Genomic DNA, 26691 nt, shown 5'->3' with positions numbered 1-26691 from the left:
GACAGGTGGGGCAGTGGCACCAAGCTGCAGCGAGGCTCTTTTCACTGATGGCCCCGGAGGAAATTCTCCTTGTGATGCCAGGGGGCTGCAATTCCACACAAGGACATCCTGGAATTGCTGCAGGGCAGCGAGCTCTGCCACGCCACCCCATGCACTCCTCATGCCACAGGTCACAGCAGGCAGGGTGACACGCAGCACGTCCACAGCCAGCAGCAGATCTCCCCCCTCGGCCCCCGACCCAATTTCTGATATTGTTGCAGATTTTCTGATTATTTTTTTTCCCCTAAAAGCCAGCTCCTGCAAGTTGCCCACAGGCTGGTCACTCGTATAGCTCTCCTGAAACTGTGGGTCCGTGCACCTTGCTGCAGACACTGTGTGTGTGTGTGCACACGCCCACAAGCAAGCACTAGAGAAGGCATCGTTTGATGCAGCAGCCACTTGCCAGCACAGGCGTGCACGAACACTGGTAAATAATGATATTCTCAGCCATTTTCTGGCCATGCTGCCTCTGCTCCCAGTGGCAGATGGCAGCGGCAGCTTCCTGTAGAGACAAAGAGATGCTGATGGGCACTGCACCCCCACCTCAGGGCTACCCTCCTGCACGGTCTCCCTCTGGGACACTCGGAAGCCAGGTCCCCCAGCCATCCACACTTCCAATAGCAAAAGCTGGTTAGTCCCTTACAGCATGATTTTATATTGCTTATTATTTTCCATTCTGCAATTATCTGAGTGGAGTCCCAGCTATGAGTGACCTACTTTTGCAGGGATATTAACTCACCCGCAGAACGAACCTGCACTTCTCTGCAATCTCTGCTCCCACCAGGTAGAAGCCTGTCATCACACCTGGCCGTGGAAGTGCCACAGCCTTCACCACCACGAGAATACCCACGTCAGGGCCTCACAGAGCAGACCTGTGAACACTTCTGAGTGCCTGACCTGGGGCTGGCTTCTCCCTGGGATGCATAGCCATGGAGTAAGAGGAGGTTTGAGAGTGAGAGCTGGTCCTGCCAACACTGCTGCCTGAGCACAGGCAGTTCTTGCTCAAGTCATTCATCTGGTAAAGCCTGTGCTTGCTCAGGAATTAGCTAAGCACAACTGTGGTTCAGTATCTCAAGAACCACCCCCCAAATACCAAAGCTACACAAAGGATGACATTGGTGGCCTGTGCCACAGCTGTGATGTCACTGCCTAGCAGGGAGTCAGGGCAGTGAGAGCAGGAGATGGCCGTGATCTCACACTGGCTGCACGTTCCCAGGGAATGCAGAGCCCGTGCCCAAGGGACGAGGGACTTCTGGCGACTCACCATATGCTGAATCAGCTCGTGGTCTGAGCGGTTGGAAGCCTGCAAGTCCTCCACACATTCACTGGTCTCGGATGCCTTTGAAAGCTGAAAGGAGACATGCATTATGGCCTGCAGGTGTTAGCTCTGCCGCTCCATTTAGGCATTCCCAACTAAAAGAAGACAAATGATACTTGGAAAACAAATCTGGTCTCTGCACACCACAGGGAAGAAAAACATCATGTGCCTGAGGTGACTGAACGTCTTAGGAAAGACCAAGGGTGTGACCCACAAGACAATCATGAAACACCACAGAGAAAGGACTGGGGAGGGAGGACAGGTGCAGAGGATGGGACTGGGGAGGGCAAAAAGTGCTCTTCAAATATCCCTGATAAAAGGCTTACGGTCCTGATCCTTCTACGAGAATCTCCCCAGCTCTGAGATCTCCCCATTCCACCAAGTAAGCCTGTGAAGCACAGAACAGCAGCAAGCTTCTTCAGTGACTTCATTAGTCCAACACCTTGCTGTGCTGTGCCCCGTGCACTGAGGACTCCTGTGTTCCCAGGCATCGTGAAACAATACAGAGCTGTTCACCATTAGCACCCAAGCCGTGCTGCTGACTTCAGCACAACCACCCAGAAACGTAAAGGCAGCATGCAGATGGTGCTTATAAAAGCAGAGATTTCAGCTTTAAGCTCTTCAGGACAGAGCGTGGTTTTTTTAGGCTCAGTTTTACAGCTTATCATTTCTTAGACATTACACACCAATGGAACGAGGTAAGTCATCAAAATTAGCTGGAGGAAAACTGTGTTGGAGAGACATCATCTATCAGGTCTCGTGTTAACACCTCTGCACGGCACTGAGCAAACCTGGAAGGTGTGCACCTGAGCCCCCAGCCGTGGGGTCCAGGCCGTTTCCCCACCTGCAGCTCGTGATGCAGAGCAGCCCACCTCCTGCTGGAGCCTGCACAGACAGCACCTCACTGCAGCCCGCTGCAGCCAGCTGCCTGCCCATTCCCCTCCCAGGCAGCATCCCAGAAGCATTGCACGGGCTGGAAGGAAGGCTCCAGGCTCGAGCTGCGGCTCTGGAGCCAGCCCCCAGGTGCAGTCCCTCAGTCCTTCCCCACACTGACCTCACGCTTCCCTCTCAGCATCCTCCCGTGGAGCTGTACACACCACAACTGGCAGCTCGCTTTACACGTTCGCCCTGTCTCTACATAAGCTGAGAGAAACAACAGAAGGAGAGAAACAAAGCAGCACGGACAGCTGGGCTTGGTGTGAACTTCATTATAAAACCTGCTTGCTTAGTACAGATGGCAGCACTGAAAGCTGAGACTTATTTCTCCTCTAAGACTTGAAACACACAGCCCCGTCCAGGATTTTTGCCTGTCAGTTGCTTTGGACAGCACTTTGTGTATGCACAGAAGAATATTTCCTAGCTCAGTACTAAAGTTGCCGATCTGGGAATTCAGAGCACTCGTGCCCCCCCAGGAACAGGCTGCTGATTAGGGAAGCACTTATGCTGACTTAACAGAAGATGAGTGAGTGTTCCAAGTGCTTCCCTGAATCGAGGCCTTACAAAGCAACGGGAACAGCCACAGCAGATTCCACACCAAGCCCAATCCGCGCAGGCAGGTCTCTTACTTTGCCAGCATCCAGCCTGCTGTCTGTTTTCAGATCAGCTGCTTCTTCCCTCATTTCATTTACTATATTTTCATCAACAGACACGGTGTCAACGGTGACAGCCAGGCTTGCCAGCTGATCTGCCTCAGCAGCTTCAGCAGCTGGAGATGCAGCTCTGGGTTGCACAGGACTGCCGGGCACATCTGTCCCTGGTGCTCTCCGTTCCTCCAGAGACCGTGGCAGCTCATCAGCTGCCGAGACATCACCTTCCACCTCAGCATCTTTCTCGGCTGGTGGTTCATTCCCAGTGAGTTTCCCATCAGAATCCTCTTTGTTCTGGCCAGAAAGGCTGCTGTCAGCATCTCCGGAAAGGACTTTAACCGGCGTTGCAGGGCATGCATCATCGGCCTCCAAGGAAGACTCGTGCCCTTCTTCAGCATGTCTTGATTTTAAAGACTCCTTCTAGGCAGCAAGTCAAACACAATTACAGCTACAACATTCTCTAACCCCTTCTCTGGGAAGATGCTGGGGTGAAAATAGTATGGGTTCTAGTACAACAACAAGCAAAAAAATCACAAAGCTTTGGGTGACTTCAACAAGACCAATTTGACTTACTTTCATACAGTCCATCTCAAAGGAAAGGAAGGGTAAGATAAACCCACTCTTTTCCTGGGGTTGACACTATTATTTTTTTTACTCTGTTGTTTTTGTATTCATGGGGACTCAGCGCTAGCAGTGCCTGTTGCAGGGATCAGTCCATGGGAGCACCTTAAATGCTCTGCAATGGGCTCATCCATGCTTTTACACTGAGTCTATTCAGCGAGAGATGGAAGCTTGCAGGAGAATCACCAGATGTTTCACTTCTGCCTGAAATAACTAGAAAAGGGTAGGCAGGATGCAGCCACCCCACCTTCCAGAGGCACAAACTTACGGACAGGCCCTGATTTAAGCTGCCACTCTGAGCTCAGAACAAGACCAGGACCAGCTACTGTTCTAGACTAAGAAATGGCAGAAGCCACTGGCCCTGGAAAAAACAATCCCAAGTAAGAGCTTAGTCACCCAAAGGTTTGGCTGCCTCTCCCAGCAGTGGGGAGGCCCACAGAACTGACAACAAAAAGCGTGATAGCCAGGAGGAAGCAGGAAAAGGTTCCCTCATCAGTATGCAAACAAAACTGCTAGCACTTCCTATTTTCTCGCTGTTTTATTAATGCTGTGGTGTCTTGTCAAACATTAGCTGCATCCTGTGTACAGCGTGTACCATACACAGACTGCATATTTTAACGATGTATTTTTATCAAAGTGCAACTGGAATGCTGTCAGTTTTAAACACGGAGCTGCGGCAAACCGAGGGGATGTCTTGGACATGTCATTTGTCTGCGAGACCTTCTCAGGGCTGAGAGAATCATCAATCAAACCCGAGGGGAGGACAGAGAAATCAAATCCCTGGATACTATCCAAAAAAACTACAGTTCAGAGACTCACCTGCAATTTGCCAAGTAATAAATGAAAGCTTACGGCCTGTTTCCAGCCCAGTGCCTGGTTAGGGAAGGTTCACAAACACCAGTGAATCACTAGCCAGCCACACGAAGCTCTCCAAAGGCCTTGGTAACGCCTTTGGTCCAGAATGCAGCCGAATTTGTATGCAGCTGCCATCTCTGTAGTGATCCTCCTGTCGGCCCATCTTTGCTATGCTTCGTTTTATCTGGGGATAAGCATGTCTGGAAGAACCAGTCACTGATTGGGCTCCCCTTTGGATAGCTTGGCTTAGAGTTTTTAGGAAAGTCTTCTCCCAGGACACCTGACAACGCCCAAGAAAAGATATGCCAGATGAGACCAGCCAGCATTCTTAGGCTTAAAAACAAGAAACGGGTATTTCCCTTTGAGGGGAACACGGGACAACATCCTGATGTGTCCATTAATACCGTGTGCACAAAGAGATTTCTCTCCAGGCAAATATACCTCAGTCACTAGAATATCCCAGAGTAATCTCTTTAGCTGGCAGAACCCTATTTTAAGGACAGATGCAGACAAGACTTTTGTTAGCATTACGCCTTAATGATCACTAGTGCAACTCACACAGTTCCCCCTTCTGGAGAATCAGATACACAGGTGGAAGGGGAGGGAGGTTTTCCTCGTGTCAAAAATAGACGGTGGATTTTCTATGGATTTCAGAGCTAGGAAGAGTCAGCCAGGCTATAATTGGCTTTAGCTGATCTTTTCACAAGCTGTAACACATTTTACCTGTAGCAGAGTGACACTAAAAAATATGAAATTTCTCCCTATCAAATATATTGCTTCCAGACTTCAAGTGATCAGCATAAGTGGAGGAAAACAAAAAAACACACGGGGACTGGCTTTTAGAAAGGCATCCAATTCAGAGACAAACAACCAGTACAAACAGCAGACACCAAAACTGAATCCTACTCATCTCAGGAAAATCCAAAGCGGCACAGTCATCTTGTGTAACAGCTTGAACATGAGAGATTACAACAAAAACCTTCATCTTTCTATCTCTAAAAAGGGGAAAAAAAGACAAATGCTCATAGTGCATACAGAATTCCTTTGAAAGCCGAACGTGCTTCCTGCTTTTGGGATGTTCTCAGGCAGAGAAGTACAGAGCGGGATAGCTCTGGCAGACCTCATCTGGGAAGCATTTGTTCTTTCTGTTTGCACCCCTCTCCATACATACCATACTTTAACCAGCAAAAGAAACAAGCCAAGCAGCTATGAGATTCACACCACAACACTGGAAGCTGCCTACGGCATGCAAAGCTCAATGACATCATGCAAGCGGGCCCGTGATGCCAGAGAGCCACTCGTCACCTCTCTCTGACTGCCAGCTTCCTCTGTGGGACTCCTCTGGTGCTGGAGGTGAGCTTCAGGGACATCAGCTAAGCGGCTGCCAAAGTCCTCCTCCTCCGCTTTGCTGGTCTCCTAATGGGTGGGGTAACACCTGCTAGCACATATTCACACCCCACCTTTCTGCACTGCTAGGGTCATGCAGCTCCGAGAAGCCAGCACCCTGGTTGTTTGCTACTGAGTGCACCCAGAGAGTGGAAACCTCTCCAGCTGAAGAGCTTTGCAGCCTGTGCTCGGGGGCTCACAGCCTCGGATTCCCACACATCACACTCTCATTAGCAGCCTGCACAAAGGTGCTGCTTTACTGCTGGCCCGCTCAGTGGACTTGCTGTTCAGACTGCACCAGACTCTTCCCAGACCAAGGCTTGCTCTACTTCCCAGGAGTGAGAACTGCTGACTTACTACAGCAGTTCTTCACCAGGCTTCCCCAGGACAGGAGAGAGCAAGGCTATGAACACACCAGCCATTCCTCCCCCTTAACTAGTCATCGCTGCACTGATGCCTTATGGATGTCTTAATTGCCTTGGAGCCAGCAATGCTGCCTCCTGCACATACATCTCTGCACCGAGATGCATGCTGTACTGTGCAGTGTTTACTTACAGAGACTGCTCTCTTTCACACGTTTCCATCTGGTAAGAGAGCTTTGCATGTTAATTCCCCACCACATAAAGGACTCCCTTGACTCCAACTGTTTACCCAGAGATTGACCTGTACAGAAGGCAGAGTACCACAGCTTCCCAAGGTGCAAGCTCTGCAGTTTGCCGATCACTTCTGCTGTCACTGGACCCTCTCTCCAGGCACCCATAGTGAGATGCTTCCAGGTCTTTTCCTCTGCTTGCCCCTTTCAGCAATTCCCAGAGTTCTTTCACATTTTAATGGCACTCTTGCACATCTGCAGCAACTATTCCATCACCAGAAATCAGGAGGCATGAAAGCTGGGTTCAGGTGAGAACTAACCCCATGAACAGCCAAGCAAACCAAGCCGTAGAGGAGGCCCTCCTTCTAAAAGGACATGCAAGCCGTTACATATAAACCGCCATCCTCAAGTTCTCCAGCATCTGTCTTGGGTTTTATTTTCAGTGTTTTTTTCCCCAGCTAAATTACTCCTTGCTCCACAAGAGGCCACTTAAAGTGGTAGCATTTCTGTCCGTCTGTGCTTCCTCTCTTCCACACAGTTGTGCCATATTCAGTGCAGCCTCTACTTTTACCCACCATCCTTGCATCTCAGTAAGTCATTAAACCCTCACATATTTCTTTTGAATATGGATGTTCAGCACTGATCCACAGACTACACAAAATCAGCTTTTTTCATCCCATTACTTCTTAGATTCACTTTCTGTAGGGCTTGTTTTATGAATTCCTTCCTTCTCTCCATTTTGAAAAGACGCTGGAGAATGGTTTGGGATGCAGGCTGAGGGCTCTCTCGTATGAGTGTTTTTCTACTGCCATCTCATGGAGCTACAAGTGAATGATATTTTTTCACTGGGGCACTAATATTTTATCAGGACTGAGGTATCACCAATCTGATTTACTAGCTTTTGAGACAGAGCCTGGCTGCTGGGCAGCAATTGCCATTTTATAATAGATTCCTGAAGCCCCACCACGTCACTGAAATGCCAGGACAGCTCTTTGCTCCTGGACACATTAACATTTCAGTGACAAATTGGGCTCCAACAGGCATCTTGTTGTTTGGAGATGAGAGAGTTGAGCCTTTTTTTACATCCACTTTAACAGAAACCTTTGCAGTTCTTGCCCAGCGCTGTTCAGTGGGTTCTCCAAAGTATTTTACAGCTTGATTTTTCTGTATACTGTGAAAAGGGTGAGGGAAATACCGAAAATGTTTTAAGAGAAATTAATTTGCCTTTCAGATACTGAAACAGAATTTTCAAAGTGGTAAGAGAGGATTAATGTCAGCACAAACAGGCTGAATCACTAGAGCTGCTTGCAACGCACTTCACATTGTCCCTTTGTCATCTTAAGCCTGATCACTGCTAAGAAAGTGCTGGCAAAGAATGCACACCCGCAGGGAAAGCAAGATGTCTGCACAAGGCAACACATGTACTGAACTCATTGCTGATGCTCTGAGCCTGAGCAATGGAATTTATCAGCATGCAAAATAGAAAATGGGTTTCACATTACCACAAAAAAAAAAAAAAAGAGGCCATATCCAGTCCACAATGAAGAACCTAAGAGATTCTTGTGGAATTGGATGAGAATGCGAGGATGGTGTTTCCAGACTAAATTCCCATCTCCTCTCTCTCTAAATGAGACCACTGCAATTTCAGCAGAGGATGAGCCTTCCTTCTACACCAACTGAAAAAAGCGATGAGGAAACAAATCATGCCTCTTCCTCATCAATCCTTCCTCCCATAACAGGCACAGTGGTGCCACTCAGATTCGAGACCCTCTCTTTTCTGCCCTTCCTTGGAAGAGCTGATTTCCGTCTTGCCCATCACACCTATGTGGCTTGAAGTTTCTCTCTTTCTTCATTCAGAAATAATTAAAACTCCTCCTGGTGCAAACGTGCAGCCAACTCAAATGCCATCTCTCAGACTGGAAGCATTCTCCTTCAAGCACAAGTCTGCCTTCTGATACCCACACCATGCCCCTCTACAGCCTATTTCTGGCTTCTCCAGGCTGTTAATTCTTGTGAATTAGATTCACTGGGCACCTTTCCTGCAGCCCATGCGTGGGCAGTGCACTGTCATAGCTCCTGGGCAGTTTTACATGCCTGTTTCACATTGCCTTTCTTACCTCAGATTCAAAGCTGCCTCCCAAGGCACTGACATCCATGTGCAGGTTTTTGAACAGTCTTGTTGTCCCACGGAGACTCTAAATGTATTCAAAGAAAGGAAATGGTTGGGATTGCAGAGATCAGAACTCAATTTCATAGGCCACACCGAAGGAACTTGAGGGTTCACAATTAGTGGAAATAAGGGAGCAGAGCCACGGCAACACACGACAGCAATAAGCCTATGGTCAATTAATCTTAGAAATGCATTGTGGCAGATGTTGATTTATAGAGAGCACGAGGAGAAAAAAGATAAGATGCTTTTTGGCAACCAAGCGACACACACAGGAAGTGCAGTGCAAATTAAGGCCTAAAGTTAAACAGAATGAGCACGGTCAGTCAGCTCTTACTGGGGGTAGCATCACAGTCTTTCATGCTGTGAGGCTTCATGCACTACAGTTACTGACACGTATTAAGAATCAATACACAAACTACCTCATTCTCGCTTTCTTCCTCTTCTTTTCTCTCGTTTTCTAAAGGTACTGTGTTCAGAGAGCTCTTCTCTTCACAGACCAGTCCCAGCAACTTCGTGGTCTGGCCAGTGGGCTTACAGGGCTCTGCAGGCTGTGAAGTCAAAAAGAAAGGGAAGTCAGGGGACAGGCAAAGTAACAGGGGAGATACAAACCCACTGAAACCCGCTGGACTTAGAAAGCTGCCGATGGCAAGAAGTTTTTGAATTCTGAGAACTTGCTCAGGATTACACTGCTACCCTTATTTTTCAGAGCTACAGCCAGCTAGGAGGTGACATTCTTTAGGAGGTTGCTCCTTCCTGTTACAAAAAAAAGAGTCTCCCAGAGAACATATGCGAAACCTTCCTGTGCCTCCAAACAGTGATTCAGTCAAGACCAACTGTAGCAGATGTTTTGTTTGGATGGCTTTGCTGAAGGTAGAAAGTGGCATACAGCTAGTTACACAGAGTGAACACAATGAAATAAAATGTTTGCACTCGCCAGTGACAATCAAGACTTAAGTCAGCAAAAGAAACCTTCAGTGAAGATGTTCATTTGGATAATGTTTTGCAAGTATATTATTTGATTTATCCTTGAAATTAAAAAATTACTACATAAAGCATTCTCGATTTATTATCCTGAAGAGCACATTCTATAAACAATCAATGTGATTGTAAGTCTTATTTTTAACCAGAAAATGTTCTTTCAATTCCTTTCTCATTAGATAGGAGACTGGAAATTTTATTTTTTTAGATTACATCATCTGTACTGTATGCCATGCTTCATTTGGATAGAAATTAAAGATCACCTAAAATGAACTTAACAGCATTTCAACAGTAACTGAAAATGTCCTTTCTTTAAAGCTGCTAACCATACAAAAATTGGCACTGGGCTCCTTAGAATTAGCAGAAAAACAAGCAATATGGTGCGAGTTGGGGAAGGTTTTGTTTGTTTGTTTTTTAAAACAGTCAGAAGTATTTCAAAACCGAGGAGAGGTCACAAATACTGCCTTTTAAACCTCTATGTATTGCCAAGCCCGTGACCTCTTGCGGAGCCTGCTTTTCTGGGCATATTTCCAAAGACAGAATCTTACCCGAGTTTCTCCTCTGGCTGCAAGACTGGAATCCACAGAGCTTCCCACGTCCGAGTTCAGTGAACCACGAAGGATGCCAGCTGGAGAAGCCACGGGGCCACGCAGCGGAGCGAGGTTCCCCAACGGAGCCTGCACAGGTGCTAGCGGGGATCCTGAAGACTAGAGGGTGCGAGAGGAGAGCGTGGGCTCGCAGTTGGCACTCGTTTCAGAACAAGGGCACTCCCCTGCGCAAACACTGTCTGCTAACACCCAACCTATGCCCCAAGGAACTGCCCTCGAGCTAACACCAAACAACCAGCAGCACATGCCATGCGTGGGGAATAGCAGCTTGATTGACTCGTATGTTTTGTCCTCCACAGACCCATCTGAACACTGCGATTCACCTTACAGCAGCACGGCCATCCGGAAAAGAAGCAGACATTACCCCAAAATGGAAGCAAGAGAACAACAACAGCCACTCTAACTCCCACACCTGCAGGCAACCAAACACAGCACCCTCTGGGAGAGGCTGATACCTCACACCATCCTAGGCAACCTCGGCAGCTTCCCTTCCTGCTTTGCCTTGCTACTCTGCACTGTGAAGGAGAAGCCCCAGACAGCAGAAAGTTCCCTACACCCCGCACGCTGCAGTTACCATCTCCAGACAGAAACCTGGGCTGCTTCCTTACCTCACACCAGTGGAAGTGCACTTTTTCCACCACTACAGAAAGTAGAAAGCAGTTCTGCGGCAGCACATCAGTAAGAACCTCCTGAATACATCTTTACCTTTCAAAGCACAGCAAGAGCCCCGGGAGCCACCCAGCATCCTCACCTCTGAACAATGCAAGCTTGACATTTCGAGCTATCTTCACCGAGAAGCGGGACCATTCTGTTTTACTTTGTGGAATTCCCCACCCAAGAAGTCTCGCCTTTGATACACTGCACAGGTTAAACTAGAAGGAAGGCTACGCTAGGATTTTCTCTGTAGCTCACCAGTACAGCCAAGTGCTGTTCCTTCAGCAGAGCACATGCTTATTCATAAATCACAGTTCCTGTACTCTGTGTTAATATGAAATTACAGACAGAAAACAGAGTTAATTCACTTGCACGCTGAGGGATGGGGAGAGAGATGAATGTATACCGATCTCTCTTCCACCAAGTCACTGCCACATCAATGGTAACAGAACAAATTACATATTCTGGGCGTAACTAATTATTTCCTACCAGATGGCCATTAACTATGTGTGTAGAGCAGTAGAAGTTAGCTGTCCTTCAGCAAAGATAAACTCACTTCCACTGGGCTAATTAAAACTTGGAGGATAATCTGCAGTTCATCTGTATTTATAGGCAGAGTTACTATCAGCTAACTGAGCACCAGCACGTACTGTTAATTAGAAACCTAAGCTAGCAACTTGGTGGAGGCACAGATGGGTACCTGCAATAGGAGAGCAAAGCAGTTCATTACCACTACACAGTGACCTTCTAGGGTTGGGGTTTTTTGTTGTTGTTTTTTGAGGTTTTAGGTTTTTGTTTGTTTCAGGGGGTTTGGTGGTGGTGGTTGTTTGTTGGTTTGGGCGGGGGTTGTTTTCAGAACAAGAGATTTGGTAAGTTTTATTAACTTGAAGCAATTACTTCTTGACAAAGACAAAACAACCTGGAGCATTCTTCCAGTGACGAGGAGGCTCGGTGCAGAACATATCCCATGGCATTAGTGTACAGCACCAGTAAGTGCTGAGAGAGCACCTGAGAGCATGTGCTGAGAGAGCACACAGTAGGCACAGCTCTCTGACACTGGCAGCACCGCTCCTAATAGCTTTTTGGGGGTCCTTGGTTTTCACAGAAGGAGAAAGTTATGTTTATAGATGGTCCATCACACCTTTAGCCATCTTGGGGTCGTAAGACCACGGCACCAGTGGTCCAAGGACTACATTGTGCTCAGTTCCACTGCACCTGCCTGCAAATCAATCGCCTGTAACCACTGGGAATAATCCTTCTCTTTAAGGAAAGCTAATTCATTGAAACTTTTTCCTGTTTTTCTCATTTAAGAGGGAACAAAGACCATTTGTCAAAATACTGGATGTGTACGTGGGAGACCTGGCTTTGATTTACAGCTTCTGTATTGCCTTAACCAACTCACTCGCTCTGGGCCTCGAGATTCAGTGAGCAAAATTAGGCTAAAAATAACTTATTTCACTCTCAATTTACATTGTAGGATTTACAAGAAAAAGATTGAGTTTATATTGTGCTTCCAACAAAGGGTCTTAGTGCCATGATTAAAGATGATTTTGTGTTCAATATTGCAATCCCATTTGATTTCTGCCCATCACCTCCTTTTTAGTGCAGAAGGCACCTGTCCTAATACACAATTAATTCAGGATGTAAATTGTACAGTGTTTGCCATGCAAGGAGGACTGTGAGCAAAGGATTTTTCATCCTAGCCCTTGAGCTTTAGGACAAGCACTCTAACAAATGTCACGTTTCCTTATATAACTTCCAGCAGTCTGCTTTCGCCCTTTGCTCCTGAAAGTTAGCTACAAATCAAGATTTCCCTCTCAGCTCTCCAGAAATGTTTACAACAGAAGTGCCAGCACAAAGGATTTACTCCTACCTCGTTCCTCCCTGCTCCTTCACCAACCTCTATTTTGCTGCAGTTCTCAGCAGTTTGGCTGGTTTGGGTCGTCTCCACTTCCACGTGCTGGCAGAGACTGGTGCTTCCCTGGCAGTCAGCCCTCTGACGGAGATTCTCAGGGGGAACCTGCAATTCTTCTGGGACCTTATCTCCCTGTGCTCCGGGAGCTTGACCTGTCCTGCCATGTTCTTCCTTCACTTCTGTTTGCACTCCAGCACTGTTAGCCTCCTGGGCAGTGCATTTCCCACATGAATCCACCAAAAAACTAACACGTTCAGGTTCTGGGCTGGCACCTTCTTCACTTTCCTGCAACGTGTGGCACAGTTTCACGTCCTTGGAGCTACCCTCTCTCTCTGACTTCTCGGCAGCACTTAATATCTGAGACGGGGACGATCCCAGGACGGGAGGAGGCAGCACAGCCTCTTCTGTGATAGGGTACACGTCCTTTGGTCTCTCAGACTCATTGTGTAGGGAGGAGAATTGATGGCTCACTCCCAGTATCTGGGGTGCATTATCATTCTGAGAACTGTCCAAATCACTGCTATCACACTCTGACATCACACCACCTCTTTCGTCATCGTTAGAGCCATCACTGGCAGATGAAAAAACATGTTTTGATGTAGGATCTACTGCAGAATGCAGATCCACATCAGTTCCTCCCTTTGAATCTGTTCCTTGGAAGCAGTGTTGTGTTCTCACGATCTCTTCAGAGGCCGTGGGTAGGCTCTCTAGCACCCCATTCACGCTGTCTCCTTTTGTATCTACTTCTAGTTTCGTCAGCTCCACTTGCTTTGAGCCCTCTCTCTCAGGTCCACTGCTGCTCTCATTGCTCTTGCAGAGGCTGCTAGCTTGAGCCAAAGCCTCCCCACCTTGATCTCTTCTCTTACTTCTGCTCTGAGATACTTTGCTGTGGGAGCTTAGCTCTTCTTGAGCGTGTGGAGCATCAACTGTCTCCTGCAAACCCCAGTCATTTGTGGCACTGGCATCAAAGAGAGTCATTTCAGGGTTCCTGCAGTAAAATCTTTCTTCTCTGGCTTGCAATAAGCTCGGACTTCTTCTCACATCCCCACCAGTTCCTGTATCCTCTCCAGCTGAGAAAGGATGATCAGATTTACGGACACAGTCATCCATCATGTCTTGAATCTTCTGCTTTCCTTTCAGCTTTTCATCAAAGAGCGGGATTTTGTCTTCAGGGGATTCTGGTGGAGTTTTAACATTCTCAAAGTCTTGCGAATAGGATTTCTTTAACACATGCAAAGGTTGCACTGTTGGCCTCACCTCTACATCGTCAGACTGTGAGTCAGGAGAACTGGAACAAAGATTTTCTTGTACTGCCAAAGGTATACCTTGCTCCTGGTGGATGTCTACATCAAAGCTGCCAAAAGGTGGGCCGTTTTCTAAAATGTTCACCGCATCAGTTAAGGTGTGGTACGGCCTGCTGAACTCTGATACCAGGATAGGGTGCAGGTTGTTTGGCCACATGTCTGCAAACTGCCTCCACAAATCCGTTACGCACGATGCTCTCCCTTTGCCTTTGTCAAAGAGGCCTTCATTTCTAATCTGGCTATCGGGTTCTGGCTCGGGGCTCTCCTGCCCAGGGGACAGAATGGCACAGGGTATCTGACAAAAGGGTGTCGAAGGAAGAATCCCTGGCTGCATTTCCTAAGTAGATAAATATTAGCAAATAACAACTAAAACTTTACATGTAAGTGTATCTATATAACCCTTACTTAAAGTACAGCTATATTAGCAGTGGTTTATATATAAATCGGTGTGCAAATTTTGGAGCACTTAGAGTAATCTGTCTGCATATAATAGAAAATACTCAAATCGAAGGTCTGAGGTTTTCTGGGTCTCTGCCTTTAGTAATAACACTCTCTTCCCCCACTGATATTTACCTTGTGACTGGCTAACAGAAGGCAGGAAGGAATTGCCATCACTTGGGACCTAAAGTGCATTTGGCTATGTCCGCAGCTGCCATAAGCAGAGCAGGAGAGCCTCACACATCTAAACCTGTGTTCAGTGCCCGGGTATCACAGCAGCGTGTGCATGGACACTGCAAGGGCACCTTTTATTGTCTTCTTCAAAGAAATAAATCTTCCAGCACTCCAAGTGTTTTCCAGCTCCCCTCCCTCCACTCACACACACAATTGCAGGATAATAATTGTTCCCTGTCCGAAAGACAGAACGTCATGAACAAGAGCCAAGCTCAGGTTCAAAGTCTAACATGAAAAATGTTTTTAATGCTTTTAAGCTGGAAAGTCTCTACCTTAGCATTACTAGGATATTCGGTTATTTGTCTAACTTTCCTTAGGAACAGTCAATATCTGCTACAAATGGTGCCAGCCACCTTGGCCCACTTGCTTCTCAGCAATAACATTATGGGGCTGTGGCACAGCCACTAGGATGTGCCCGCCTAAACCAAAACTTCCCAAGTTTTCTGTGTGTGCGTGACCCAGCAAGCAAGCAATCGCTGTTCCCGTTCCAAAGCAGCAGCAGCAGCACAGCATCACCCCCTAAATCACAGCCACTCATCCTCAGCCAGCCTTCCTGCTGCTCCCCAGAGCCACTGCAGGCAGCAGGGCCTACTTACAGCGGGTCGCTTCAGTGCCTGCTTTTCCTTCTTGTCTTTCTTTTCTTTCTTGTCTTTCTTCTTCTTCTCTTTCTTTTTCAAACCGCCGCGTGCCAGCAGCTTCTTTCGCTCCTGAGTGACAAGTTCTCTGTAGTGGTCATCGCAGGGGTGGTCCCACGTGGACTGGCCGTTAGCAAAGTTGAAGTAGTAGATATCACCAGTGATATCCTGGCTGCACAGCAAACACAGCGTGAGAACATGAAGGACCAGCACAGCAGCTCTGTGCGCGCAAGCAGCAGCTCTGTGCTCTGCACAAGGACATGGCTTCATTCAAGGGTTTCTGAAGGCTCTAAAAATATTCCTACGGAGCAACGTGACCACCCTGCATTCAGTGAACAGGAGCACAACGTCTGCAAGAACCCAGAGGCATCAGTGTGGGAAGCAGCTCTCCTGGAGACTGCTCACGTCCTTATCCAACTTCTCAAACCCTCTTTCTTCTTCTTCCACCACCCCAGGAAGAACTGAGCTCTCCCATCCCCAGGAAGTGCCTGTGTTATCCTCACTTCCCACCTGGCGCCCTGCTCTGACACCCCAACAGGCAGCGCTCAGCAGGGAGGCCAGGAGAGGCCAGCAACCTTACAAAGCAGCTCCTGACAGAGAGCTCTCACCAGGGCTTCCACTCGGGCGGTAACGGGGCCACAATGCCTTCCTTGGCCAGCCACATCAGCTCCGGCTCCTTCTCAGGGTCGATCCCGATGTCCCTTGCAAAATCCTGGATTTCTAGGAAACAGAACGGGAATCTGTGGAGCTAGACTACACCAGGCAGTACACAACCAAGCCAACTTCCTCAGCTAAAGCTATGGACACAATGGGAAATCCCAGTCCTGAAAGGACACTGCTCAAAGTCAAAATGGTTCTGCGTGTCAGTGTCCTACCAGGCTGGTGAAGCAGGGAGACGGAGGCTGCGAGCTGTCAAATATCCCTGCCAATCAAAAAGCTCATTTCTCAACTCTACATGAAATTCCGTTTCTTTCTGCCCTTTTGGCTCATGCTCTCCCCAGCTCCCATTTCTTTAATAGGCCTAGAAATGGTTTGGCAAGCTTGAGTCCCCTCCTGCAGCTCCCAGGAGGCCGAGCATCTGCTACCTTGCTCGCTGGGGATGTACGTCTCGTCGTAATCTTCTTCCAGGATGAGCTGGTCTCCGATGCGTACCATAGCTCCTGCCATGGCTCCCTGCACCTGGTGGCAGGAAGGAAACAACCCCAAAATCACAACAGACAACTGCAGTCAGGCAGAAACAACACTTCCTCGTCACACAGTGGCAAAGCCCCAGAAGAAACAGCGCTGGGGCCGTGAAGGGGAACGGGGTGAGCTGGGGGTGCCAAGCACAGATGCAGATGGGGGGAACACGGGGCAGGCAGCTGGAACTGGCGGGGTTTGGGAAAGGCAGAGGGCACGGCTGAAGCAGCGGGGAACAACCCACAGCCTAGAAGCTAATTAACAGCACCAAGCAGGGCACGATGCTACGCTGTTTGTCAGCGTGTTTCCACGCCTCTCCTACAAAAGGTAAAGGCCGCTTGCACTTACTTCTGGCTTTTTATCTCTTCATTCGGTAGTGGGGATGGAGCCCGCCGGCTGGCTGTGCGCTGCTCGGACACGGGGAGCAGGGCAGGGCCAGGACCGATCCCTTCAAACTCCTGCACCCGCTCTGAGGCCGGGGGGAAGGGGCTCCCGGCAGCACCAACCCCCAGGGGACCTGGGGTCCTCCCAGGGAAGGAGGGAGGGAGGGAGGACAGCGGGGCTGAGCTCCCTGCCCCCGTCCCCTGCCCCCCGTTACCAGCCCCTCAGGGCCCCGCGGCTCCCTCACGCCGCCCGCAGCCCCGGGGCCGGCTGCGGCCGGGGTTACCGGGCCGGGTTACCGGGGTACCGGCACCCGGTTACCGGGCCCGGGGTCACCAACGTTACCGGGCCGGGTTCCCGTGGTTGCCGTGGTTACCGGGGCCGGTCCCGGGCCCCGCCGCCGCCCGGGCCCTCACTGCAACCGCATCCGGGTCGCGTTGCCCCTGGCAACCGCACGTCCCGCCCCCTCCCGAGCGCCATTGGTCCCCGCGGGGCGCCGCCCGACGTCCCATTGGCCGAGAGGAGCGCGGGAGGGGCGGGGGCCGCGCGCGAGGCCTGCCGGGAGCCGTAGTCCGTGCCGAAGCGGGGTGCCGCGGCGCGTTGCCATGGCGACGCGGCGCCGGGCCCGGGGCCCCGCGGCCCGGCCTAGGCCCGGCGCAGGCCCGGCGCAGGCCGCGCTCCCCGGGGCCGTGCCGGGCGGCTCCGCTCCGCGCCCGGAACTCCTCCGCCGGCCGCCGGCGGGCGGGGCGACGGCGTCCGGAGCTGGGCGGGCGGGCGCAGGGGCGGGGAGCGTCGCTCCGCCATGCCCGGCGCCCCGCTCGGCCCCGCGCCGCCTGCCCGCCCCGGCGCGGCCGCCCGGCCGAGGCGCGGGGCCCGCTGAGGCGGTTGTGAGGCGGGGGGGGGGCGCCGCCATGGCTCCCGCCTGGCCCTGCCTGCTGCTGTGCCTCGGCGCCGCCGCCCTGCCCGCCGGCCCGGCCCCGCCGCGCATCCGCCTGCCGCTCAGGGGGGGCTCGGCCCCGCCGCCCGGCCCCCGGGCTCGCCGGGCCCCCGAGGACGAGGCGGCGGCGGCGGCGGCGGCCGAGCGGAGGGGGAGCTTCGTGGAGATGATCGACAACCTGCGGGGCAAATCCGGCCAGGGCTACTACGTGGAGATGACGGTGGGCAGCCCCCCGCAGAAGGTAAGGGCCCAGCCGCCCCCTAAAGGCCCCCAGCAGGGCTCGGCCCCCCCCCGGGATGGGGACCCGCAGGGCTCAGCCCCGGCTCCGTCAGCCCCGGGCTCGTTTCTCAGCGTCCTTCGTGTGCTGGGGGCCGCCCTGCCCGGCTCTGCCCTGCCCGCACCGTTTGCGGGGTGTACAGGGGTCCGGAGGGGCGCTGAGCACCGTGTGCCGGCCTTACATCCCAGAGAAACCAGCTCCTCCGCTCCGTTTTGGGTAAAATCCTGGGATTTTGCAGCTGGACACCCACTCCCACCGCCGTCAGCAGCGAGGTCACCCCCCAGGGTGCCGGTGAAACGCCTGGAGAGGGGCAAATTTCCTCAAGTGCACGGCCAGCTCCCCTGCTCCTGCCGCCCACGGCGCAGGCCGGCTCTGCCAGAGCTCCCCGCGCCCACAGAGGTTTGGAAACAGCGGCTGGCTCAGCCCCGCTGCCTGCACCTCTCGGGGCTCTGCATCCTTCCTCGGGTGCCCAGCACATTTTTGCACTGGGGGTGAGCTCCCAGTGCGCGTCTGCTGGGAACAGAAGGGGAAAAGCAGCAGAAGGAGCAGAGTTCCCCCCGGCTGGAGGGGCTCATACAGCGCCCACAGGACAGCACCCACAGAGATCAGGTCCCTCGAGGCGGTTTCGTGCCATCCGTGGCTCTTTAGGATGTGTTTTTCTGCTCTGGCAGGGTACGTTTAGGGAGGAAGGAGATTATTCCTGAAATCTAGTTTTAAACATGATTTCATCATCCAGCCCTACTGGAGCTCTTGCCCGGATCCTGCCATGTGTCGCAGCTGCCAAATAATTTCAGCGAGAACCACCTGTTTCCAGGCACTGGTGGATTTCTGACACAGCCACCCGTTTGGGCAGCATCTCCCCGCCTTGGCCTCCTTCCAGACGTGGCTGTGGGGTGTGCGCACGTGCGTGCTGGAGCAAAATCCCTCCAGGCGTTTTAATGGAATTAAGAGATTCAGATGAAAGGGAAGGTTTGTGCATAGGCAGGAAACCGGGGAGCACGCTGTGTGTTTATCCAGGAGGATGCGTGCGTCCTCTTGAAAGGCCCACGTGCAGCCCACCTCCCTCCTTGCCTTTCCTTTCCACCATCCTGCTGCTGCCGAGGCAGCTCCTTCATCCTGTCATGCTGTAATTTTGGCTGCAGGGCCTCTCTCCACAACGCATTGCTCACTGCCCCCGTCCCTGGGCGCGTTGGGTGCTCTCCATGCTCGTGCCCGTGCCACCAGCGCCGGCTGATGCAGCCCTGCGCCAGGAGGAGGGGGGAGCAGAGCAACCCGCACCAGCTCCAGGACAGATGGCAGAGGCTCGGAGCCACAGCTGCCTGCCTTGTCCCCCCGCGACCCCACAAATGCTGCTGCCGAGGCGCCCGCAGGGGCTGTCACATCCAGGCACAGAAAGCTGCACGTGGCAGAGCCTGGGGAGGGTCCTGGGGAGCTGCAGGTGCCCTCAGCTTCCCCACACCTTCCTTGTTCTTGGCAAGGTGAAGTCTCCAGAGCAAAACTCTCTCCCTGCAGCGTCAGCTCAGGTGCCTCTCCAGGGAAACGCCTCCCCGCGTGCCCTGGAGCTGAGCAGGAGCGAGGCGTGGAGCAGGTGGCTAATGGAAGCTCAGACAGAGCCACCCGCGGGGTGACAGGGTGCCTGGGGAAGGTCGGGGAGCTGCTCTGGCTGCTCACCTGAGACCAGAGGGGTGACGTTGATGCTCGGAGCCCTCCCTGGGGCTGATGTTCCCCCAGACAAAATGCCTGCCTGGCTCGGAGCGGGTCCGTGGGCAGCACGGGGTGCAGGACGGCTGCTGGAGGTGCTGTGCCATGGCAGGGCTTGCTGCGTGCAGGGTGCTGTTGTCTGTGCTTCACTGAACCAACTCTGCTGGCCGCAGCCCAGCAGCGGTGCTGTGAGCACAAGCACGTTGCCCTCCTCCCTCTCCCCTCCGACCCCACAGCTCGAGGGCCAAGGCCGGGATTGTGCTGGGGAACCAAACCCTTGGGGCCGGGCCCTTGGGCTCCCCGGTGCCCTCCAGCAGTGTCCCCGGTGGGGCAGGGGGGCCGCAGGCAGGGATCGTGGCCCCGCAGGACGCCTGCCAAGCCTGCCTGGGAGCTGCTAATCCAGGGCAGAAATGAAGCGGGAGCAGAGCTCAGCATATGGAGGGCTGATTAGCGATCTGCAGCGGCTTGTGGACGAGCACCCCTTCCCCCAGCTTGGCGAGCAAACTGCTTCTCCTGGCAGGGGGAGCCCGGGGACCCCGTTTTGCTGCTGCCCCCTCCAGCTGGGGGTACCCGGCGCCGGTTGCAGGGTCCAAGGCCAGGGTTGCTCAGGGTGTTTGCGCAGAGCCCGGCGCTGTTTGCTCTGTGCAGCACCTGCTGCCACCGGCTCCTGCTCCAGCACCCAGCCCTCTCTTGCACAACTGCTCCGAGCCGTCCTTCAGCACGGCCTCAGCCTGTCCCAGCGCTGCCCCCACAGCCCCCCAGGGGGCAGGCACAGAGCCCTGCTGTTCCTGGTGGCCAGGGGCGAGCAGGGCATGCCCTGGGCAGGAGGGCAGAGCCAGGCTCGCTGCCCAGGTGAGGGGCACAGGGCACGGCAGCCCCGTGGGGTGGGGATGGGGAGGGGAGGGCATCACTGGGTGCTGGGTGCAGCCTGTGTCCCGCGGCGGTGCCGAGCTCCCCGTCTCTCTTCCTTCTCCAGCTGAACATCCTGGTGGACACCGGGAGCAGTAACTTCGCCGTGGGAGCTGCGCCTCACCCCTTCCTCCGGAGATACTACCAGCGGCAGCTGTGAGTATGCTGCAGGGACAGGGGCTGGGGGAGAACAGCACAGCCACCGCTCCCTGTGCCCGTGACCCAGCCCCGCTGGTGGCCTCACATCTTGCCGGGTGGCTGCCCAGCCATCCACAAGCACCTGCTCCCCTGCCCTGCTTTCACTCTGGCTCTCTGCCACCATTGCAGGTCCAGCACCTACCGCGACCTGCGGAAGGGCGTCTACGTGCCCTACACGCAGGGCAAGTGGGAAGGGGAGCTGGGCACGGACCTGGTCACCATCCCCCACGGCCCCAACGTCACCGTCAGAGCCAACATCGCCGCCATCACCGAGTCGGACAAATTCTTCATCAACGGCTCCAACTGGGAAGGGATCCTGGGGCTGGCCTACGCCGAGATCGCCCGGGTGAGTGCTGGGCACGCCGGGGCCCTGCTGCCCCTGGGAGGGGCTGCCTGCACCGCCGTGGGCCCAGCTCTGCTCAGCAGCGTGCAGAGATGTGATTCCTGGGGTCCCAGCGAGAGGACAGCTCCTGGGTGTCCTCCTGCAGAAGGGGCAGCACTGACGCATCCCTGCCCTCCCTCTGCTTTTCTCCTCCCGCCAGCCCGACGACAGCCTGGAGCCCTTCTTTGACTCCCTGGTGAAGCAGACCCAGGTGCCCAACATCTTCTCCCTCCAGCTCTGCGGGGCGGGCTTCTCGCTCAACGAGACGGAGGCCCTGGCGGCGGTGGGGGGCAGCATGGTAAGTGGTGTGCAGCGAGGAGCCGGCCTGGCAGCTGTCCCCGAGGGCAGGGCTGGCCGGGTGGGACGTGCCCTGGCTGGAGGTGGTGACCCGTGGTGGCAACACCTTTCTGTCCCCACCGCAGATCATCGGCGGCATCGACCGCTCGCTCTACGTGGGCGACATCTGGTACACGCCCATCCGCAAGGAGTGGTACTACGAGGTGATCATCGTCAGGCTGGAGGTCAACGGGCAGGACCTGAACATGGACTGCAAAGAGGTGACGGGCACGGGGGAACCTCCCTGCTGGAGGCGTTTGTCCTTCGGTTATGGCTCGAGTCACCCAGGGCAGTGAATGCCGGGGGTGCCCGTGGTTCGGTGGCTCCTTGCTGAAGGAGGCTGAGGGCAGCAGGCTGCTTGAGACCAGAGCCTGGGCTTCGAGCCACGGAAAGCAGAGCTTGGCCCTGGCCCAGCCTCGGTAGCTGTGCAGGGGTAGGCAGAGCAGTCGGGTGCTGGGAGGGAGGAGAGGAGCTGTGCTGGGGCGTTGGGTCTGGCTCACTCTTCCTCGTGCTGCCCCCAGTACAACTACGACAAGAGCATCGTGGACAGCGGGACCACCAACCTCCGGCTGCCGAAGAAGGTGTTTGAGGCTGCGGTGAAATCCATCAAAACAGCTTCCTCGGTCAGTGTGGCCCCCGAAATCAGCCCCGGCCCTGGTGTGGTGCTGCGGGCGGGGTGGCTGCCCATCACCAGCCCCCGTCACCAGCCCCAGCATCTCAGCTTTTTTCCCCCTCACCTCCCCTTCCCCTCCTGCAGACGGAGAAATTCCCAGACGGCTTCTGGCTGGGGGAGCAGCTGGTTTGCTGGCAGGTCGGCACCACGCCCTGGCACATCTTCCCCGTCCTGTCCCTCTACCTGATGGGGGAGGCCACCAACCAGTCCTTCCGCATCACCATCCTGCCCCAGGTGAGCGCCGCGCCGGGCTGTGCGGGGTGGGCACGGCCCCTGCCCTGCCCCTGCGTCCCGGGGCCGGAGCTGAGAGCTTCCCTTGGTGCAGCAATACCTGCGGCCGGTGGAGGATGTGGCCACCTCTCAGGACGACTGCTACAAGTTCGCCATCTCTCAGTCCTCCACCGGCACCGTCATGGGCGCTGTCATCATGGAGGGCTTCTACGTGGTCTTCGACCGCGCCCGCAAGCGCATCGGCTTCGCTGTCAGCGCCTGCCACGGTGAGGGGGGGAAGCAGGGAGAGGGGAACGAGGGAAGAGGGGAGCTAGGGGGGAAGGGGTGTGAACGTGCAGCAGTCCCACAGTGAGCAGAGCCCTGCCTTCTCCTGCCCGCAGTGCACGACGAGTTCCGGACGGCCGCAGTGGAGGGGCCCTACCTGCACTCCAACATGGAGGACTGCGGCTACAACATCCCGCAGACGGACGAGTCCACCTTGATGACCATCGCCTACGTCATGGCAGCCATCTGCGCCCTGTTCATGCTGCCTCTCTGCCTCATGGTCTTTCAGTGGCGCTGCTTCCACTGCCTGCGGCGGGACCACGACGACTTTGCCGACGACATATCCTTGCTGAAGTGACACCGGAGCTTGGGGGCAGGCCCGGGGCCCGCAGGTGAGGTAGCGGGGCGAGGAGAGGTAGGTCCTTTTTTGAAGGCTGGAGAACAGAGGCAGGACAGCAGCGTGGGGAGCTCAGACAGTCAGCTGAAGCCCTCCTGGCCCCAGGGGACGCTGTGCCCTTTGGGTCTAGCGGGCCAGGAGTGACCCAGTGCCAGGAGCAGGCCAGCCTCGAGGTGAGGCCCTTGTGTCCCTGGGTCACCATCAGCTAGGGCAGCATTTGGGGAGCAGGACAGGCTGGGGAGCAGGTGGAGATCTGATCCCTTTGTTAGGATCCCCCTCTGTGCTCCAGGGCTCTGCCCTGGTTCCTGACACCAGCCACCCCTTGCTGACCTGTAGCCGGCCACGAGCACGTGTTCAGCGTGTGCTTGCAGCCTGTGGGGAAGCAGCATGTGTGAGGGCAGCCAGGGGAGCCCCAGGCTGCAGCTGCTTTTATCTGGGACCTGCAGAACCAGGGTGGGAGTTGGGGGGTGACAGCACAGCGACCCTGTCAGCCTGCAGCCCCCGGTAGGGCCGGGTCCAGCTCTCTGCTCCGGTACAAGGCTGAGCTGGGCTCTCCCTCGCTGTCCTGCCCAGGCCTGCCAAGTGTGGTAGAGTCCAGCTGATGCCTGTCCCCTTCCCCAGCCCGTGTCCCTGCCCTCCTCAGCCTGCTCCGCAGGGAAGCTGCTGGCCTGGGCCCTCGGTGTAGTGATGTGTGCGCGTGTGCATGTGCGCTGTGGCTGTGCCTTCCCCACGCAGCTCCCCTCCCCGGGACGCCTGTGAGCTGGACTCCAGCGAGTGCACCTCCAGAGCCTCCCTCCCAGCCCCGGGCTTTTGGGAACTCGCCCCCGGTGCCAGCCTGGAGCTGCCCGGGGATGCAGGGAGGCAGGCAGGGCGCTCTCCTAGCGGCTGCTCCCATCCTGCTCTCCTGTACCCCGCTGGCTCTGACATTTCCCGTGGCATTGCCCTGCCCTCCCGCCCTGTCCTCCCCCTGCTGCCGGCCCCAGGCTCTGCTCCCCCTGCCCTGGCTGCCTCCAGGACAGGAACAGCCGCCCTCCCACCCTCTGGGACCTGCCTCACCTCCATTCCAGCACCGACAGCATTTGCCACGTAGAAGCTGGTGGCTGCTGCCCTCCGGGCCTGGGGACAACAGCCTCTGCTGCGGGCCGCGGGGCTCTCCTCCCTGCGCTTCGCAGCCCTCGGACTGCACGGGGAACGAAGGAAGGAGCTTTCCCCTCGCGCTGCACAGCCTGGAACAAGCAGAAACCGAGTGCCGGGAGGGAGCCGAGCGCTGCAGCCCGGCGCCGGCCCCTTCCCCAAGCCCACTCGCCTGTTTGAAAGCCATAGGGGGGCCGGGGCCGGGCTCGGTGGCCCCCGCCTGCAGCTGCTGCCTTGCCTCGCCTCACCAGCCGGCCGGACCCGCGGCGGCCCCGTGCTGCTGCGCTCGCGCCCTGGCACCAGCCACGCTCGGACCCGGGCTCCTGCTCTCGAGGCACGAGCCCCCCCCGGCAGCTTTAGGCAACGGGAGGTGGCTCTGGGGACTGCAGCGGTTATTGTTTTTTAAAGACGTGGTTGTATTTATTATTTTAGGGGGTTGTTTGGTTTGTTTTTCTTTTTTTTTTTTTACACTGCAAGTCACTGGTAGTACAGCTGCGCGGAACCACGGCGTGTATATAGCAGGTGCCTGCTGCACACAGGGGTACCAGTAGCGGTCGCTTCTCACCTGTACAATATTTACATATAGCTATATTTTTAATTCTAGCGCCGAAAGCCACTGTTCCAAACCCACCGGTAGGGGATTTGGTCCTGTTTTGTTGTTTTTAAATACTTCTAGCCCTCTGCACAATCTAGGGCCTTGGCCACCACCCAAGCCCGGGGCTTGCTGGGCAGCGGCACGCTTGGATGGAAGCACTTCACGGCTCGTAGGTGACCTGGAGTTGGGTTCAGAGGGAGTTTTGTGTGTAAGTGATCTGGGGGTAAGGACGGAGGGGTGCAGGAGGGCACAGCTGGATCGGTGTGGTGGTTCTCGAGCTGAGAGGACGCTTGGCAGAGGAGGCAGTTCTGCCCTCATCTTGTTCATACAGCAAAGGGAGGGCTTTACGGAGTGAAAGAACAACCCTCCCTTTCTTCCTCTGTCACAGCCCCCCTGCAGCCCCCTCCTCCCTTCCCCAGAGCAGCTGATAGCGCTCACTTTCCTCCCTTCTCAGCCTCGGCCGTGCAAGTGCTTTGTTTTTAGCAGCGAGATTCACTCACTGAACAGGCAACGCTCAGCCACAAGCGAAAGTCAGAGCTACCTGTGGTGCTGGGGCCTGGGCAGAGCTGAGCCCCGAGTTCAGCCGGGGACAAGGGCTGGAGCATTACAAGCCTACAGTAATCACCAGGGATCAAGCTTGTTAACGAAATCCTTTGCTTAAATTTCTTCAAAAAAGCAGGGAGGGAGCCCGTGAGCAAGGCAGGAGAAAACACAGGGTAGGAGACCACAGAAGAGGCAACCCAGCCCTAACCCTGGGAACTGCCCCCACAGCTCATTACACGCACCCCTAAACCATCCCCCTTCGCTGGGTCTGGGAACAGCCCCCAGTTCCCGTGCTGTGCTCCCGAACTCCGCTCATGCAGCAATTCATCTCCAGCGCGAGAGCAAAGTTATGCAATTGCAGAGTGCACACACACCTCCACACCCCTGTGCCTGCCCAGGACCCTCCCCAGGAGCCCAGAGACTCTGTTGTGGCCCACTGCCTTAAAACATGCTGACAAGTGTGTGTGTGCACGCATAGAGAGATTCAGGCTGTGGCCAAATTCAGGCACGCCGTAGGTACCCTGGCAGTGCTTGCACTGACCAGCCCCGAGGCAAAGCTGCTTCTAGCAGAGCTGAATTTGTGCTACAGACTGCAAAAAAAAAGGAAAAGAAAACACTACAGAGTAAGTGCAAGATTTTAAGTGGTGCTGAGCACCTCGTGAGCCCACCGAAATCCATGGAGAAAGGGTTGGTGCCCCAGCCCGTGTTTTAGGAGAAAGGCCAGGAAAGGGAAAAGTAGAATCTGCAACTGGTTGGTTATCCTGAGCTGCAGCACAGCCAAATTTGTTCACGCCCCAGTGCTCCTTCCCCAGGACCCGGAGTTACACCAGGAAGCACCAGGTGAAAGCGTGTGCAGGACTCTGCCCAGCGGGAGGAGGGATGGGGATGGCTACCGCAGGCTGCCGCTGTAGACTCCAGTACTCTGTAACCTATCGTCTGTGTAAGAACAATGAATGTTAACACGGTAAATTATTACATTAAAAAAAAAAAGAAAGACAAAAATACTTTGCTGCTAGAACCTGTTCGTTGCTCAGAGGGGAACCGTTCCGAGCACAAGCAGCCCCAGCTGGACGTGGCGTGGGGGGGGGCGATGGGAGACGTCCTGCCAAGGGAACGGTTGTGGGAAGTGTGGAGCTGGGGGGAGCACTGCCCCCAGGGAGGAATACACACAGCCAGGGGGGAGAGGGAGTTACAGCAGCCCCTGAAGCCCCAGCGAGGAGG

At 54.4% G+C, this 26691-nt stretch overlaps 2 protein-coding genes across 2 annotated transcripts in view; one reads left to right on the top strand and one right to left on the bottom strand.

The window, feature by feature from the left end:
* Positions 1-16506, bottom strand: part of CEP164 (centrosomal protein 164) — a 37080-nt gene extending 20574 nt beyond the window's left edge. The window contains exons 1-10 of the mRNA XM_084301491.1: positions 16419-16506; positions 15942-16053; positions 15295-15505; positions 12681-14363; positions 10094-10252; positions 8987-9115; positions 8515-8592; positions 5725-5835; positions 2923-3363; positions 1304-1387 (exon numbers count right to left, since the gene is read on the bottom strand). Of these exons, the coding sequence (XP_084157617.1) occupies positions 1304-1387; positions 2923-3363; positions 5725-5835; positions 8515-8592; positions 8987-9115; positions 10094-10252; positions 12681-14363; positions 15295-15505; positions 15942-16053; positions 16419-16500 (3090 nt within the window). The 5' untranslated portion in view covers positions 16501-16506. The remainder of the gene's footprint in view (positions 1-1303; positions 1388-2922; positions 3364-5724; positions 5836-8514; positions 8593-8986; positions 9116-10093; positions 10253-12680; positions 14364-15294; positions 15506-15941; positions 16054-16418) is intronic.
* Positions 16507-17693: 1187 nt separating this feature from the next.
* On the top strand, positions 17694-26456 carry BACE1 (beta-secretase 1). Its single transcript, XM_084301660.1, has 9 exons — positions 17694-18071; positions 20785-20873; positions 21045-21261; positions 21458-21595; positions 21720-21854; positions 22155-22256; positions 22391-22540; positions 22632-22803; positions 22918-26456. The coding sequence occupies exons 1-9, from the start codon at positions 17805-17807 to the stop codon at positions 23157-23159; spliced, it is 1512 nt and encodes a 503-aa protein (XP_084157786.1). The 5' UTR covers positions 17694-17804; the 3' UTR covers positions 23160-26456.
* The last annotated feature ends 235 nt before the right edge of the window (positions 26457-26691 follow it).

This window comes from Netta rufina (genome assembly GCF_964035555.1).
Source record: "Netta rufina genome assembly, chromosome: 25".
Lineage (NCBI taxonomy): Eukaryota > Metazoa > Chordata > Aves > Anseriformes > Anatidae > Netta > Netta rufina.
Note: the sequence above shows the minus strand (reverse complement) of the source record. Positions and strands in the feature narration are given on the sequence as shown.

Bases quoted from the DNA above. Each gene is read 5' to 3' on its own strand.
- BACE1 (XM_084301660.1), top strand. From the start codon at position 17,805: ATGGCTCCCGCCTGGCCCTGCCTGCTGCTGTGCCTCGGCGCCGCCGCC. The intron at 21,596-21,719 runs GTAAGTGGTGTG...TCCCCACCGCAG, and splicing joins CGGCGGTGGGGGGCAGCATG to ATCATCGGCGGCATCGACCG. The intron at 22,257-22,390 runs GTCAGTGTGGCC...CCCCTCCTGCAG, and splicing joins CCATCAAAACAGCTTCCTCG to ACGGAGAAATTCCCAGACGG.